This window comes from Diospyros lotus, chromosome 13, assembly GCF_014633365.1.
Source record: "Diospyros lotus cultivar Yz01 chromosome 13, ASM1463336v1, whole genome shotgun sequence".
In the NCBI taxonomy this organism is placed as follows: Eukaryota; Viridiplantae; Streptophyta; class Magnoliopsida; order Ericales; family Ebenaceae; genus Diospyros; species Diospyros lotus.
The window spans coordinates 40,144,957-40,157,429 of record NC_068350.1 but is presented as its reverse complement, the minus strand read 5'-3'; the positions used below and the strand labels follow the sequence as shown (position 1 = coordinate 40,157,429).

General features: G+C 37.9%; 2 protein-coding genes across 3 annotated transcripts; both read right to left on the bottom strand.

Annotated features, from left to right (window-relative positions):
• Nucleotides 1–1,337: 1,337 nt before the first annotated feature.
• Nucleotides 1,338–2,575, bottom strand: LOC127788449 (uncharacterized). 2 transcript variants are annotated; one of them, XM_052316710.1, is made up of 2 exons: nt 1,806–2,575; nt 1,338–1,682 (listed from the first exon to the last, which is right to left on the bottom strand). In XM_052316710.1, exons 1-2 carry the CDS (start codon nt 2,451–2,453, stop codon nt 1,578–1,580), a joined length of 753 nt encoding a protein of 250 aa, XP_052172670.1. In that variant the 5' UTR covers nt 2,454–2,575; the 3' UTR covers nt 1,338–1,577. The 2 variants fall into 2 exon arrangements, with proteins under 2 accessions (XP_052172670.1, XP_052172669.1); XM_052316709.1 differs by having other exon boundaries at nt 1,338–1,694; nt 1,806–2,571.
• A 746-nt stretch (nt 2,576–3,321) lies between these two features.
• LOC127788448 (5'-adenylylsulfate reductase-like 5) lies at nt 3,322–11,894 on the bottom strand. Its single transcript, XM_052316708.1, has 4 exons — nt 11,572–11,894; nt 4,952–5,133; nt 4,364–4,488; nt 3,322–4,125 (listed from the first exon to the last, which is right to left on the bottom strand). The coding sequence occupies exons 1-4, from the start codon at nt 11,761–11,763 to the stop codon at nt 3,740–3,742; spliced, it is 885 nt and encodes a 294-aa protein (XP_052172668.1). The 5' UTR covers nt 11,764–11,894; the 3' UTR covers nt 3,322–3,739.
• Between the last annotated feature and the right edge of the window lie 579 nt (nt 11,895–12,473).

Below are 12,473 nucleotides of genomic sequence, written 5' to 3'. Positions count from 1 at the left end.
TAACCTACCTATACGCGTCCAGGTTCAAATGATCTGTGTGCATTGGATGAGCTTTCTCAATGCGCCTGCGCCTGCCTGCACCTGCACCTGCACCTGCACCTGCCTGCCCGGTGTCTTGGATAAAGCAGAAGCAGGCTCTGAAATGAATGATTGATAATAATAGTACAGCTAATTAAACAAATTAAAAGTATTATCAAATAGTAAAATGTTTAATAGTCGTATTCTTTTTGCATGGTTTTAACTTGGCTTGTCCACTCAGTCCTTTTCTTAAAAACAATAAAATAAAAATATCCGTGGAGACAGCTTGACACTGCCAGATTGATTAGTCTGACATGCTTGACTTTTGTAGCAATTTGATCCCATTGGCTATGGTGGTGGGTGCCTACCCTTCCTATCAACTATTTCTATTTGGACTCACTCTTGTAGATTGGCTTAAGTCACCTTTTACTTGTCAAACTCGTCTGGCTTTTATCTTATCTTATGCTTCACACATTAAAAATTTAAATACTGTTAGCCAGTCACTTCAATGGATTCACAAGAATATATATATATATATATATATAACTTGAATTAAGGGATTAACAAGAATATCAAGTCATCTGGCATGCATTTGTGATTGTCTTGTTACGTTGCTCTATGTCATGACGCGAAAGCTGTACTAAATAAAGATAGCGCTGGACTTGAATTTTTTTGGATGTGAACAGAGCTGAAATTATTAGAATTATCTTTACCACTCTCGTGCTCGATTATCTTAGATTAATCAAAAATTTATCAAACCAAATAGAATTAGTTATCTTAGCAAATTTGTCACATCAAAATTGTCTCCAAACCTTTCGAGTCCAGTTATCTCGAATCATGTTCTCCGAGATTATTATGACACGAGAGGAGTTAAATTATGATATTTATCCTTCAAAGCTAAACCAACTGTAGTGTTTGATTCTATGAGAGGCATGTGGAAGGGCAAGGCACCGAAGACTCTGTCAAGTATTTCGTCTGTCGGACATAAATACGACGATGACACTAGGAAGATACTTGTGGCAGCTACCCCTTCCCAGAAGAAGACTCACAGTCTTCACCTAATTTGTAGGTACAATACAAATTATCACTACTAACTATGTACACAATTGGTTTCCCTTCCAATCTAAGGGATTACTTAGTCGAACCAGTCTTGTTTTGGTTGAATACTTCTTCTCTCTTCTCATGTGTCATAGACTCATGGCAAAGGAAGTTGGATCCTTTTTAATTTTGATCTTGCTTGCTTCTGACTCAGTGTTAAGAGCCTGGAAGATTACTTACTTGATCATCTGCTATAAATGAACTTGCCGGAATGGATTCCATTGATTAAAACCCACCAATATATATATATATATATATGCACCAATGATTATTAATAGTATAGTATACCAATTATACAACCAGCTGGAAATAGAATTCTTTAGTTACACTCTGGAACATATACTAATTCATATACAAAAAAGGCAAATATATAGATTCATACATATGTGTGGAAGGAAAGCGCCTGAATCTGGTGGAAGATGGGGATCATCTGATCTGAGAAGAGAAGCCCAACTACTCTGCTAAATTCCATCATAGTAGCCACCAATTGTAATATGGGCTCTGCTCAGGGGCACTCCTCTCACCGCTGAGATTGCTTCGTTCAGCTTAGCAGCATGATGAACCACCTGCTTCATCCTCTGTACGTCACAAATTCAATTTAATTCATAGCGAAAACTCAAAAAAACAGCCATCTTTGATGAACAAATTGAAATAGGTGTAGTGTTGAGATCTGTTTGGAGAGTTGGAACCTTATCGTCTGTGTAGATCTGGAACTGAAGCTTTTGGCTATGGGGAAGCTTGCTTTTCTGGTGGCCTCCAAAGACGACCACCCAAATGGTGGCAGCCGCAGCAGCCACGCCGAAAGAGCAGATGGCTCCAATTCCGTTCAAGCTCCACTTCCACATGTTGGAGGCGGCGGCGGCGACGGCCTCATCTTCTTTGGTGTCTGGATCCAAGTTCAAAGTCTCTTTCTCTGTTTTGGTTTTGTCCTCAAGCTGAGGCACGATCCCCATGCCACCGGACTTGGGGGAGTCCATTTTCATGTCGACGAATTCATTTTCCTTCATTTTCTTGAAGAAAACTTGGGAAACAGTGTCCTGCTCGGCTGTATTCGGACAATTAAGCAGCTTCTCCACTTCAATTGTGTCTACTTGTTTTAATGATTCCCGATCAAGTCTTGGTTCCAGCTGAATCGGAAGAACCGGAACAAGATCAGAATCAGCAGAAGCAGGTGATGGTACTGATGATGGGCATATGAAGTAGTCCATGTCGAAGACGGTGCTTTTGGGATCAGCAGCAGGCCCATATTTTCTCGAGAAAATTTTCTTGCCGCCATCATCATGGACCTGGAGGAATCCCTCGTCAGGGAGGAGTTCCCACTCTTCTTCAAGATCCATCTCGCATGCAAGAAGTTGGAGCTGATGGGTGGGTTTGTTTTGGAACAATTGTTGAGAGAGCTCAAGCTCAAAGAAGGTAGGCTTCCATGATGGGGAGGATCGAATTCATTTAATATAGTAATATCTATGATCTTTTCATGGAGGCTTATCCTTGTGAAAGCTGACAAATTGGGGAAGGTCCAGATGGACCCACCGAGGATGATGAAACCCACTGGAACAGGGCTCTAGTTTGGACATGGATTGATTATTTATATTTATATATTTTTATTGTTCGCCCCAATTCTCTGAATGATTAAAGGTTGCTCTCACATCATTGACAATGTTAAATTAATTAATTAAAAAAAGAAAAACTATGGAGGACGCAATGTGGTAAATATGAACCGCCCCCTGGCCTCGGACATTGAATCTGAAGGTTCTCTGCTTCGTCTATTCTTAGTTAGAGAAAAAAGAAAAGATTCTGATCTTTAATCCCACATGGGAATGGGGGAAGGAGAGAAGAATGACAGTGAAGGTGGGTTGATTGGGACATTTTGACTGTGAGGAAGGCGTTTTCAGAGGATTGATTTTTCATATTGAATACGTACACATCAAAAGAAAAAAAAAAAGGAAAATGAAAGCCCAAATAAGAAGAAGAAGAAGCCACAGCCTGTCAGCTGTCTTTAATATATATATAAATTGGGTGTGGTTGACTGATGGTTGATAAGCAAAGCTACGACACAGCCACCAGCTTTTCATAATTCAGAGGCGTGATTTTTTTTTTTTTTTGGGGGGGAGGGGGGGGTGTGTGTTTGTGTGTGCATTATACACAGACAGGTGTCAACTCTTTGGATTCACGCCACGCGAATATATCAAACTGGAGAGAGAGAGAGAGAGAGAGAGAACGATTGATTGATTTTTACTGTTACATATCACACAGGACATACAGAAGTTGGCTGCAGCAGCTACCTATTCAAAAGTTTCCAAACTAATATACACAGACGCCAGAATTTCTGGAATTCACATACTTCTCCAGAGAACAGCCAACTCAAAACAGGACAAGAACACCAACAGCTTCTGCTGTCAAGTTCACATACTTTAGGGCTAGAGACGAGACATCATCAAGCAATGCAACTCTAGCTAGTTGGGTTAGAGGTGAACAGATGCAATCCAAACTGTGCTTCATAACCACAGCCTACAGCATAGCATCGCCCACTTCACAATCCCAATTTTACATGGTTTGAACTTGACAACATTTTGGAACTTCGGCTCCTTCAGGTTATGATCATCTCAAGGATGAGGGGGAGGTTTCAGCCAGATAGGGAGCATGCCCAGACCCGGGCATTCTTCGCACGCTCAGCAAAGTTCCGGGCCTTGAGTCTTAGCTTCCCGCAAATCATCCTCAAATTGATTATCTGAAGGACAGGACCCAACATTTGGCTTGTCTCTCCAAATATTTCCAAGTTCAGATGTGGTACATGGGATGCCCACAAAGCTCTGAAGCACGATATGACCTTAGGGAATACAGAAATCACCAGCTTTAGACAAAGGTACAGTGCAGAAAATAACAAGTATGGCTCCCTGTTTAACATCTCATTCAGCGATGACCACCTCCTCCATGATCTAATTGCAAACTTTCCACTGCCCATCCAACTTGAAGATTCATCCCTACCAACATACTGAACCGGTTTGAATCCTGGATTCCAGTCAACACGTTAGGATAACACATAATCAGAAGTATGCTAATCATCCCATCAATCATAAGGAACTAGATAAGCACTGCAAGCATTACAAACTACAAGGGCAATGGCAAACTGGAGTTGGGGTTGCTTCACTGTCCAGTGACTTATAGTCATTCTTCTAACAAACGGGATGGACCCGTCAACTCGTTTTATAACATGTCAGAAGTCCTCTACAATGGGTAAAGCAATTACCTGTTATGTTCTCATAGAATTTCACAAGGGACTGGAGATCTTTGGAACCACGAAATTGCATTTTTGATGTTTGGTTGACCAGTAATATTGAAGGCAAGCTATGGATGCCATACCTTGAAAATACGCTGCAATATGACCCAAAAGAAACAGCAAGTAAACAAGATCATGTCCCAAGAAAATATTGCTGTTTAGCCACAATTATGACCTACAGCCAATAAAGACCAACGATGAATAAAAAACCATGCCAGAAAGATAATTCTATAGTTGCAACTTCAAAAATGATAATAAAAATTCCCTCCCCAAGAAACAAAAGACAGAAAGGAAAAAAAAAGAAAAGAAAATTACAATACAACCTAAAAAGCACTTGAGTGTAGTTAAACTAAAAAATGGTGCAACTCACATTAACACGGTGCCAAACACCAGATCAAGATTAAATTCCAGACTTTCAGCGCAACAACAATCTTAATAAAAGATCCTTCAGAATGTTGGCAACAAAAGGATGGTAATGTCATCCTTTCATTATCTTCCGATCCTTAGGCCAAAAAAGAAAAAAGAATTAAGAAAAAGAAAAATCCACCAATTTCCTACCTTGGCATAGCTGAAGAGTACTCAACAGCCAAATGTTTGATTTCAGGAAACATGTATGCCAAGGCTTCAAATGCCAGGCTAGCATCCTGTGAGAACGGACACCATGAGCCATAAAAGAGAACAGAAATGTATGCATTTCCCCTTAGGGACGCCAGGGCTTTATCAAGGTAGTAGCCATCTACCTGAAGGAAACCAAAAGATACTATCAACAAGTTTCTAATAGGAAGTGTTATATTAGTTGGATTAACAGCAAAGCTAAACAGAAAACATATAAATAAGTGAGACAGTTCAATCTGATCCTTCACCTTACTATATAATTTCGGAAATAAAGCAGGTATTTGGAATATAAGACAAAAACAGTGGAATCCAAATATTTGTATTGCAACTTACTTGTGAAGAGTTGAAAGAAAAATGCAATTTTTGTACTTGCATGATTTCAATTGTGTCAGATCTATCTTTCACAAGTCGGTGTTCAAGAAAAGACACGCTAGGTTGAATATTTATAAGATGAATGGAGGTAACTAGAACCCAGAAAATGCCATAGATTAAATTATTGGCAAGCTAAAATTTATGTAGCCAACCACACATAGTGGGATTAAGGCTTGATATGTTGTTGGAGCTAACTAGAATCCCTGGCCATCTCTCTTCAAAATTAATAAGTAGCCTCATCACCCCCATGCCAAGACTGCACTCAGAAGCCCCACCACATTCAAAAAAAAAAAAAAAAAAAGAAAAAAAAAAAAGAGGGAAACCTTTGCAATCCATTGCTGTGAGTGTGAAGCCTGTATTCTCTTTAACCTAGAATTGGCCCTGGTTTAATATTTCTAATCTAAGGGCTGACTAGGAATGGGCTTCTAAGAAGTCACCAGCTGAAGAAGAAAATTGATCTCTAGAAGAGTCCCTAGAGGAAAAGCACAGTCCACTTAATGTGGATGAGGTCTTCAACCCGATTTCCTTTTGGGCCATCATCAAGTCTTGGACCTTTGAGGGTGCAAGTTTTAGTTTCAGGCCCGGAAGCCTGGCTCCTTCCTTGGATCAGGCTCACACATAATCCACCATGTGGCTTTATCTTCACCAAGGGCTTAATCTGCAAAGCCCTCCTTCCCACATCTGCATTTCTGTATCAGTGATCAGAGCAATGCTCTTATCTCGTATACGTCAGTCTCAAGCAACACAATCTCATACCCTTCAATGTCTGTATTTGCATGCCTCTGGCAGCTCAGCCCTGGTATTGCTTACCAATAGCCCCTCTTCAGTGTCAAATTGACAGAGGCAATGCATGAAACCCAAAAAATTGCTGTTCTTCGTAAGCTCAGCTCAATCCAAGACATCTAGGCCGAATCGGTAACCAAATGAATAGAACAAAGACAACAGGCACCCCTTCCAGCCAAGTCACTGCTGGGCCTGGGAGAGTGTTTACCGATGAAAACCACCATAACATTCACTTATCTCCATCAAGACTTCAATTCCCCCACAAACAGATACGTAGGTAGGTATTCTGACCCAAATTGGCTACTCATCATTGGTCCAATAACATCTGCCAATTGAATCGACCACTCTAAATTACCCAATGTTTAACTTTTTTATCTTATTAGCCTCTACCATCAAAGGAAAGATAATTACACAAAATGCCACACATAAGTCCAAAACGTCAAACTCAAAAAGGATCCTCCATTCTTAGAAAGCCATTCCTTCAGAGCCACAGCATCCAGGATAAGTCCAATCTATCCATCAAGAGACGCTAAGAAAGTGGTTTTAACTTTTAAAGAAGCTCTCCAACTCTGCACTAGAATTCAAGCAAATGTTAATGATGTTGCCCTTCTCCCCAAGTCCAGGACCCTAGCTGTTAAGCCAAGAGATCGATTCAACAACTTTGGCAAATGAAGTCCATAGAGCTGTTCTAATCTTACACACCTCACAAGCTACAAACTTATTTCATTTCTTCAGTGATTTAAAAACCATATATTCAGTTGAACCGCATATAAGCTGTTACTAAAATATTGGGTCTTCCTTTATAACTAATACTTTTATTTGATTTATGTCTTTAATGATTTAAGAGCTATACATTCAGTTGAACCGCGTTTGAAATTGTGAACTGTAACCAGGTCAAATTGTGATAATCACAATGGGAACACTAAAAGAATTGCTACATGGTGATAACCATATTCATTTACTGTATGTCATACTGTCTTGTGTGGCCATGGAGGTACCTCATAACAAAATTACCAGACTAATACAACTAATTTGAAGAGTCTAGCGTACTTCCTTCACTACTAGCCACTATACCGTTACAGTCCATACACCCACAAAGACCATGATCACCAAAACAAGCCTCCTCTCAATCTCAACCATGCAATTCATCACTGCCAGTCCTCAGAAGAAAATCAAATTCCTCATAACATAACGCATATAAAAACTTAAATACATATTCAAAGGGAGGAGAGAGAGAAAGAGTGTACCAACTAAACAGAACCCAATGGATCCCATTTGATATGTGAATTTGATTGACCCAAATCAAACACAAAAGAAAAAATCATTACACTGAAGAACAAGATTGAACCCTGACACAAAAGTAAATGACATGTTAGAAGATTTAAACTGTGCTTGCTTGACCCACTAAACCAAATTGATAGAGATTAAAAGTCCAACAATAGAGAGAGTTTAGAGAGAGAAGAAAAATACTAAAGCATTTAAGAATAACAGTTATATGGATGAAAATGCATTGTATAAGGGTTCCTTCAGCACCAGCCTTTTTAGTAGCTTCATTTTCTAGTTATTTATTCATTTATGTATTTTTTGGGGAGAAAGCATGGTGGCGCCAAAAGCATACAAAAATACTTTTTGTTTTTTTCACTATAATAAATAGATCAAATATATTATATGTTTTTATGCAACTATTTTCATAATATATAACAATTCAATTGTTCTAAGGGTGTTACTATTTCTAAATCAGGTCATTATAGAAATGGGTAACAAAAAAAGTTAGCTTTTTTAGTGGTCATAAAACACTCATTATAGCTTTTTCTTTAAGCTAATCTTTCCACTATTACATTTTTAAGTTTAGTCTTGTCACAATAGAAGCTGGTTACCACACCCTGAAATTTTTGGGGTTAAAAGCTATGAAAAAGCCACATCAGTGTGACAAGGGTATGATGCAGGTGGCTGCATTTCTGGCTTATTGGGTGTGCAGGACCAGTGGTTGTGCAGGAACTGCTCAAGCACCATGCAGATGCCACACAGGCAAGGAATGATAATTGGGTGTACTGTATGGCATCTACATAGGAGCATGACACACAGGCGCTATGCAGACAGAATGGGATGACTGGGCAAGCTGTTAGGCCAATTGTATGGCAGATATTTTGTGAAGATCTACATTCTCTAACTACAACAGAATATTCTAGAAGGTTCTAGGTGTCTCCAGGATAGTCTAGGGTTCTTTCGTAGTACGAAAGGTTGGATAGATGAAAGGCTGAGAGACTTCCATATGAAAGAACACATTTGGTGGGACATTGGATCAAGTCAATCTAGGCCATACAATTAGAAGGCGGAGTCCTATAAAGGATCTCCCATGCTTAGTTGTAATCATCCAAGTTCATTCTCCACTTCTCTAATATAAATTTAGTTTGAGAGCTGCTCTCTCTAGAAAGGGTCTTAGGGGAGTTTCTCTCTCTAAAGGGAAGGGTAGCCTTGAGCCTAGCTAGCTTCTAAGGGTGGTTCCAAGGCTGAAACAGAAAGGTTGGGTCCAACACTCGACCTCTGCACGTGGGCATAGCAGGTTAGGCTGACAACGAATGCCGAGCATGTCTTTGGCTAGGTTTAGCACAACTCAGCTCGGGAAACACTCAGGGTGTGACATTGTGCTAAGTCTAAGTAGGTCATGACGAAAAGTTTCAGTTTGTTAATTTGTGCTAGTTTAGTATATGAGAGTCGGTGTTACATAGTAAACTACTTATTTTTAAAGTGGACATTTGACCTTGGTTGACTAAAAAATGGTTTTAGTATAGTAGCAATAAATGTCTAGACGTATGGTTCAGTACAAGCCTCCTTCCATATACATACATATTACTAGAAAAATATAATATTTATAATGATTCCAAAACAGTAATCTTGAAACGCACAAGAATCTAGTAAAATCCTATAAAAATCTCTTGGGGCCCACAGTTCACTAGCACTTCATGCAATTTGCAATCACCAACTTTCTTAGCTATTTGTCTTTTCCAGAGCCCAAGTAAATTTGCGAAAGACCTTTCGATTAGGTGAATTGCCTATTTTCTCCTTGCAATGGAGAACCCCATGGCTCTCATTTAAGAGGGAAGTATTAGATTTTATATAAACAACGCTCAAAGTCAAGACTTGTTTTTTTAGACATTTTCTACCCAAAGAGGGTGAAAATTATAAGTAAATAAACATAACAAAAAAAAAAATGAAGAGGTTCAAGGAAATCTTTTGGGTGTTTTAATGGTGATAATGCATATCATATTAAACAATGTCAATGCAAAATACAACAACAATCACAAGCTTTTATCTCATTGAGTGGGGTCAGTTACATGAATTTTGACTCTCCACCTATCTATTGTCAATGCAAAATCTTGAAAAGAAATGTTTCAATTTTTTAGTAAGATTAGATAACATGAAATAAAAAAAAAAAAAAAAATAGAAAGCCCATGATATGGAAGTCTTTTCTTCTTTGGTTTTATAGGTAGCGGTAGCATCATAGTGACTAATTACTAAATGTCATAAATTTCCATATGAACTGATGATTTTTGGAAAACATATTACTTACTCAATGTTCAACAAAAAATCTTCAAACTTTACAAGGTGTATAAGATATTGTATAATCTTTAAAAAATACAAAATGACAACAAAGTAAAAAAGAAAAGAATCTACATAATGACAATTAAGAAAATTTCCACAAAGAATTTTTATGATTAGTGCAAATGGAACGAGTAGACAAGACTTTTTAACTGGGAAAAAGAAAAAGAAAATACTAGGGAAGTTTCAGCAAAGGATGAGAAGAATTAATGAAGAGTAGCTCAATATGTTTGAATTTCTTCTATAGCCATGCTTTACATTTCATTTTAATTAACATTGCTGTGTTTTTCAAGATGATCTAGCTTCTTGATTTTCAAATTGATTGAATGTGGAAGGCATCAGAACTTTTTGACAACATGACCCTCAACTTGTGAGCAGTATTGTTCTTATGAATGCCATAAAGAATTCCATTTTTCCCTTTCTAGATCATCCATTTTTTTTTCCTTTACAATTAAGTGTCTGCATTGCCCATCTTAATGTGTCTGTGACTGTACCTAGACTGCAAGCAGTTTCATGATTTGCCTAGCTAGTAATATATAAGCATACAATCCAAAATGCCACATACATATTAAAAACTAAATATAGGGAAGAAGAGTGGTCGAAGCCCTAGGTCCAAGTGGCATTGATTCATTGGTTTTTGCAGACCAGCACCCCATGGTGTCGGGGAACAGCTTACCAGTTACCACTTTGGGTAGAGAGCAGATGATGATTGCAAGAAAGGAGAAAGGAGAATGAATTAAGAAAGAATCAACTAAATCAAAAGCTGAGATTGGCCCAGAGTCAAAAGAGGAATACCCCATTCCCAATATTTTAACATATCAGGGATAGCAAAGGACTTTTTTTCCTAATTAAGATGGATAAAAAGATGAGCTACTAAAATTCCAAATTCATCGCCTTACACATCTTAATGATATTAAAATAGAGCATTGAACTTGTGTCATATAACTAACCTAATGCAATATCACATAACACAAAATTAGAATGAGATCAAGATCAGCTGGAAACACATTATGTATCACGATTCGTGAACCTAAGTAACACAAAACTTGCTTTTTCTTGCATCCCATTGCCCAAGGAAAATGACAAGAAGAACAAAAAATAATAATGATAAGCAAGAAGAAGATGTTATGCATTTTCAGTACCAATAAAAATAAACTAAAATTCTAACCTAGAGCTCAGAAATAGAAAAAGTCTTCATCTTCAACTTTTCAAAGAGAAGACCTTTAGTTGATAGAAACAGGAACAGAAGTCGATGAACGAGTTGGAAACCATCCCATATCATAGGAAGAAAAAAACATAAATACGTGATAGGTGGTTGACTAATATTTCTTGACGCTAGAAAGATAGTGAAATGGGGGTACAACAACCAAGTAGGCAGGGTAAGATAAACCTTCAATTCTACAGTAACTACAAAAATAGATAAATAAACACTCACTAAGAAGGTCCAGAGATGGCCCTCTTTTGGGTATTTACTCTCGGTGATTAGATCATAACCTTGTGAAAAGGTTCAGAACTGGCACCTTTGGTAGTTTCTCTTCGTTAAGAATGACAAAGACAACACATTGAAAAGCCAAAGAATAGAACTTCTTCTGACACTAGCAAGACAAACACTTGAAAGAAACACGATCGGCCGCACACCAAATTAAACAATTAAATCCCTAAAACGTAACGTAACTCCTCAATTTAATGGAATCGATGTCAAGAACCAACGTAAAGTGTAAATAAGTAAATACGCATAACACAATAGTTAGTTAAAGAAAGAAAGAAAGAAATCGAAATGAAAAGGGATCTGGGGAAAAGGTGTTTACCTGTAGAGGGGAGATGGAAGAGGGGCAGTGAGGGGAGATGGAGTAGAGGAAGAACAAGGGCGGGCGGGGAGGGCAGATGTCAACGGGCAGCGACGCTGAGGAAACGAATCGCGGCGGTGAAGACGAAATGACGGCGCATAAGCAGAGGCAGACAGATATAGCGAAACGAAAGGAACGCGAAGCCACCGCCATTGGGCTTCTTGGTGCGGGAAAGAAGAAAGAAAGATAAAAAAAAAAAGTAGTAGAAGAAGAAGAAGAAGAAGTAGACAAAAACCAGACCGGACCAACAACGGACAGACAAATGACTCAGACTTGTCGTAGGAGTCGGCGCACAACACTACTACTTCTATGTTATTTAATGTTTAAATTTGACGTTTTTATTAATATTTTTTACCTAATGATATAATACAAAATATAAATGTATAACGTTATTATAAGTATATCAAATTTAAGTGTTTAAATAACTTTTTATTTTAAAATAAAAATTTACATTCATGTTTGTTAAATAAAAATACGATTAATAAGTTACGATTTTATTAGCAAAAGATATCGCCTAAGTAAAATCTTTCTACTTCATTGAATGATGATATCATTGTATTTGAAAAGTATTTATTGTTGAGCCTCATTGTTTGTATAACTTCATATATTAATATAATATTTCATTTTTAAACAATTTTGAGATGTGTCATTATTCATTCAATCGTGTGATGTTGTCGTTGACTCTCCTTCTTTCTTCATTATTTGATGGAGTCGTTGGCTAAAAACACGTTGCATAGTAAGTGATTGACGCATATTGCAATAGGAAGGAAGACGGAGTTTGAGTAAAAAAGAAGGAATAAGGACTAAAGGAAAACAAAATACTATACATTGACTATCAACTAACTAACTAACTGTCTCACGAA

Bases quoted from the DNA above. Each gene is read 5' to 3' on its own strand.
- LOC127788449 (XM_052316709.1), bottom strand. From the start codon at position 2,453: ATGGATCTTGAAGAAGAGTGGGAACTCCTCCCTGACGAGGGATTCCTC. The intron at 1,695-1,805 runs GTTCCAACTCTC...TGTGACGTACAG, and splicing joins AGATCTACACAGACGATAAG to AGGATGAAGCAGGTGGTTCA.
- LOC127788448 (XM_052316708.1), bottom strand. From the start codon at position 11,763: ATGGCGGTGGCTTCGCGTTCCTTTCGTTTCGCTATATCTGTCTGCCTC. The intron at 5,134-11,571 runs GTAAACACCTTT...GGTTTCCTTCAG, and splicing joins CTTCCATCTCCCCTCTACAG to GTAGATGGCTACTACCTTGA. The intron at 4,126-4,363 runs GTAATTGCTTTA...ACTGGAATCCAG, and splicing joins ATTCTATGAGAACATAACAG to GATTCAAACCGGTTCAGTAT.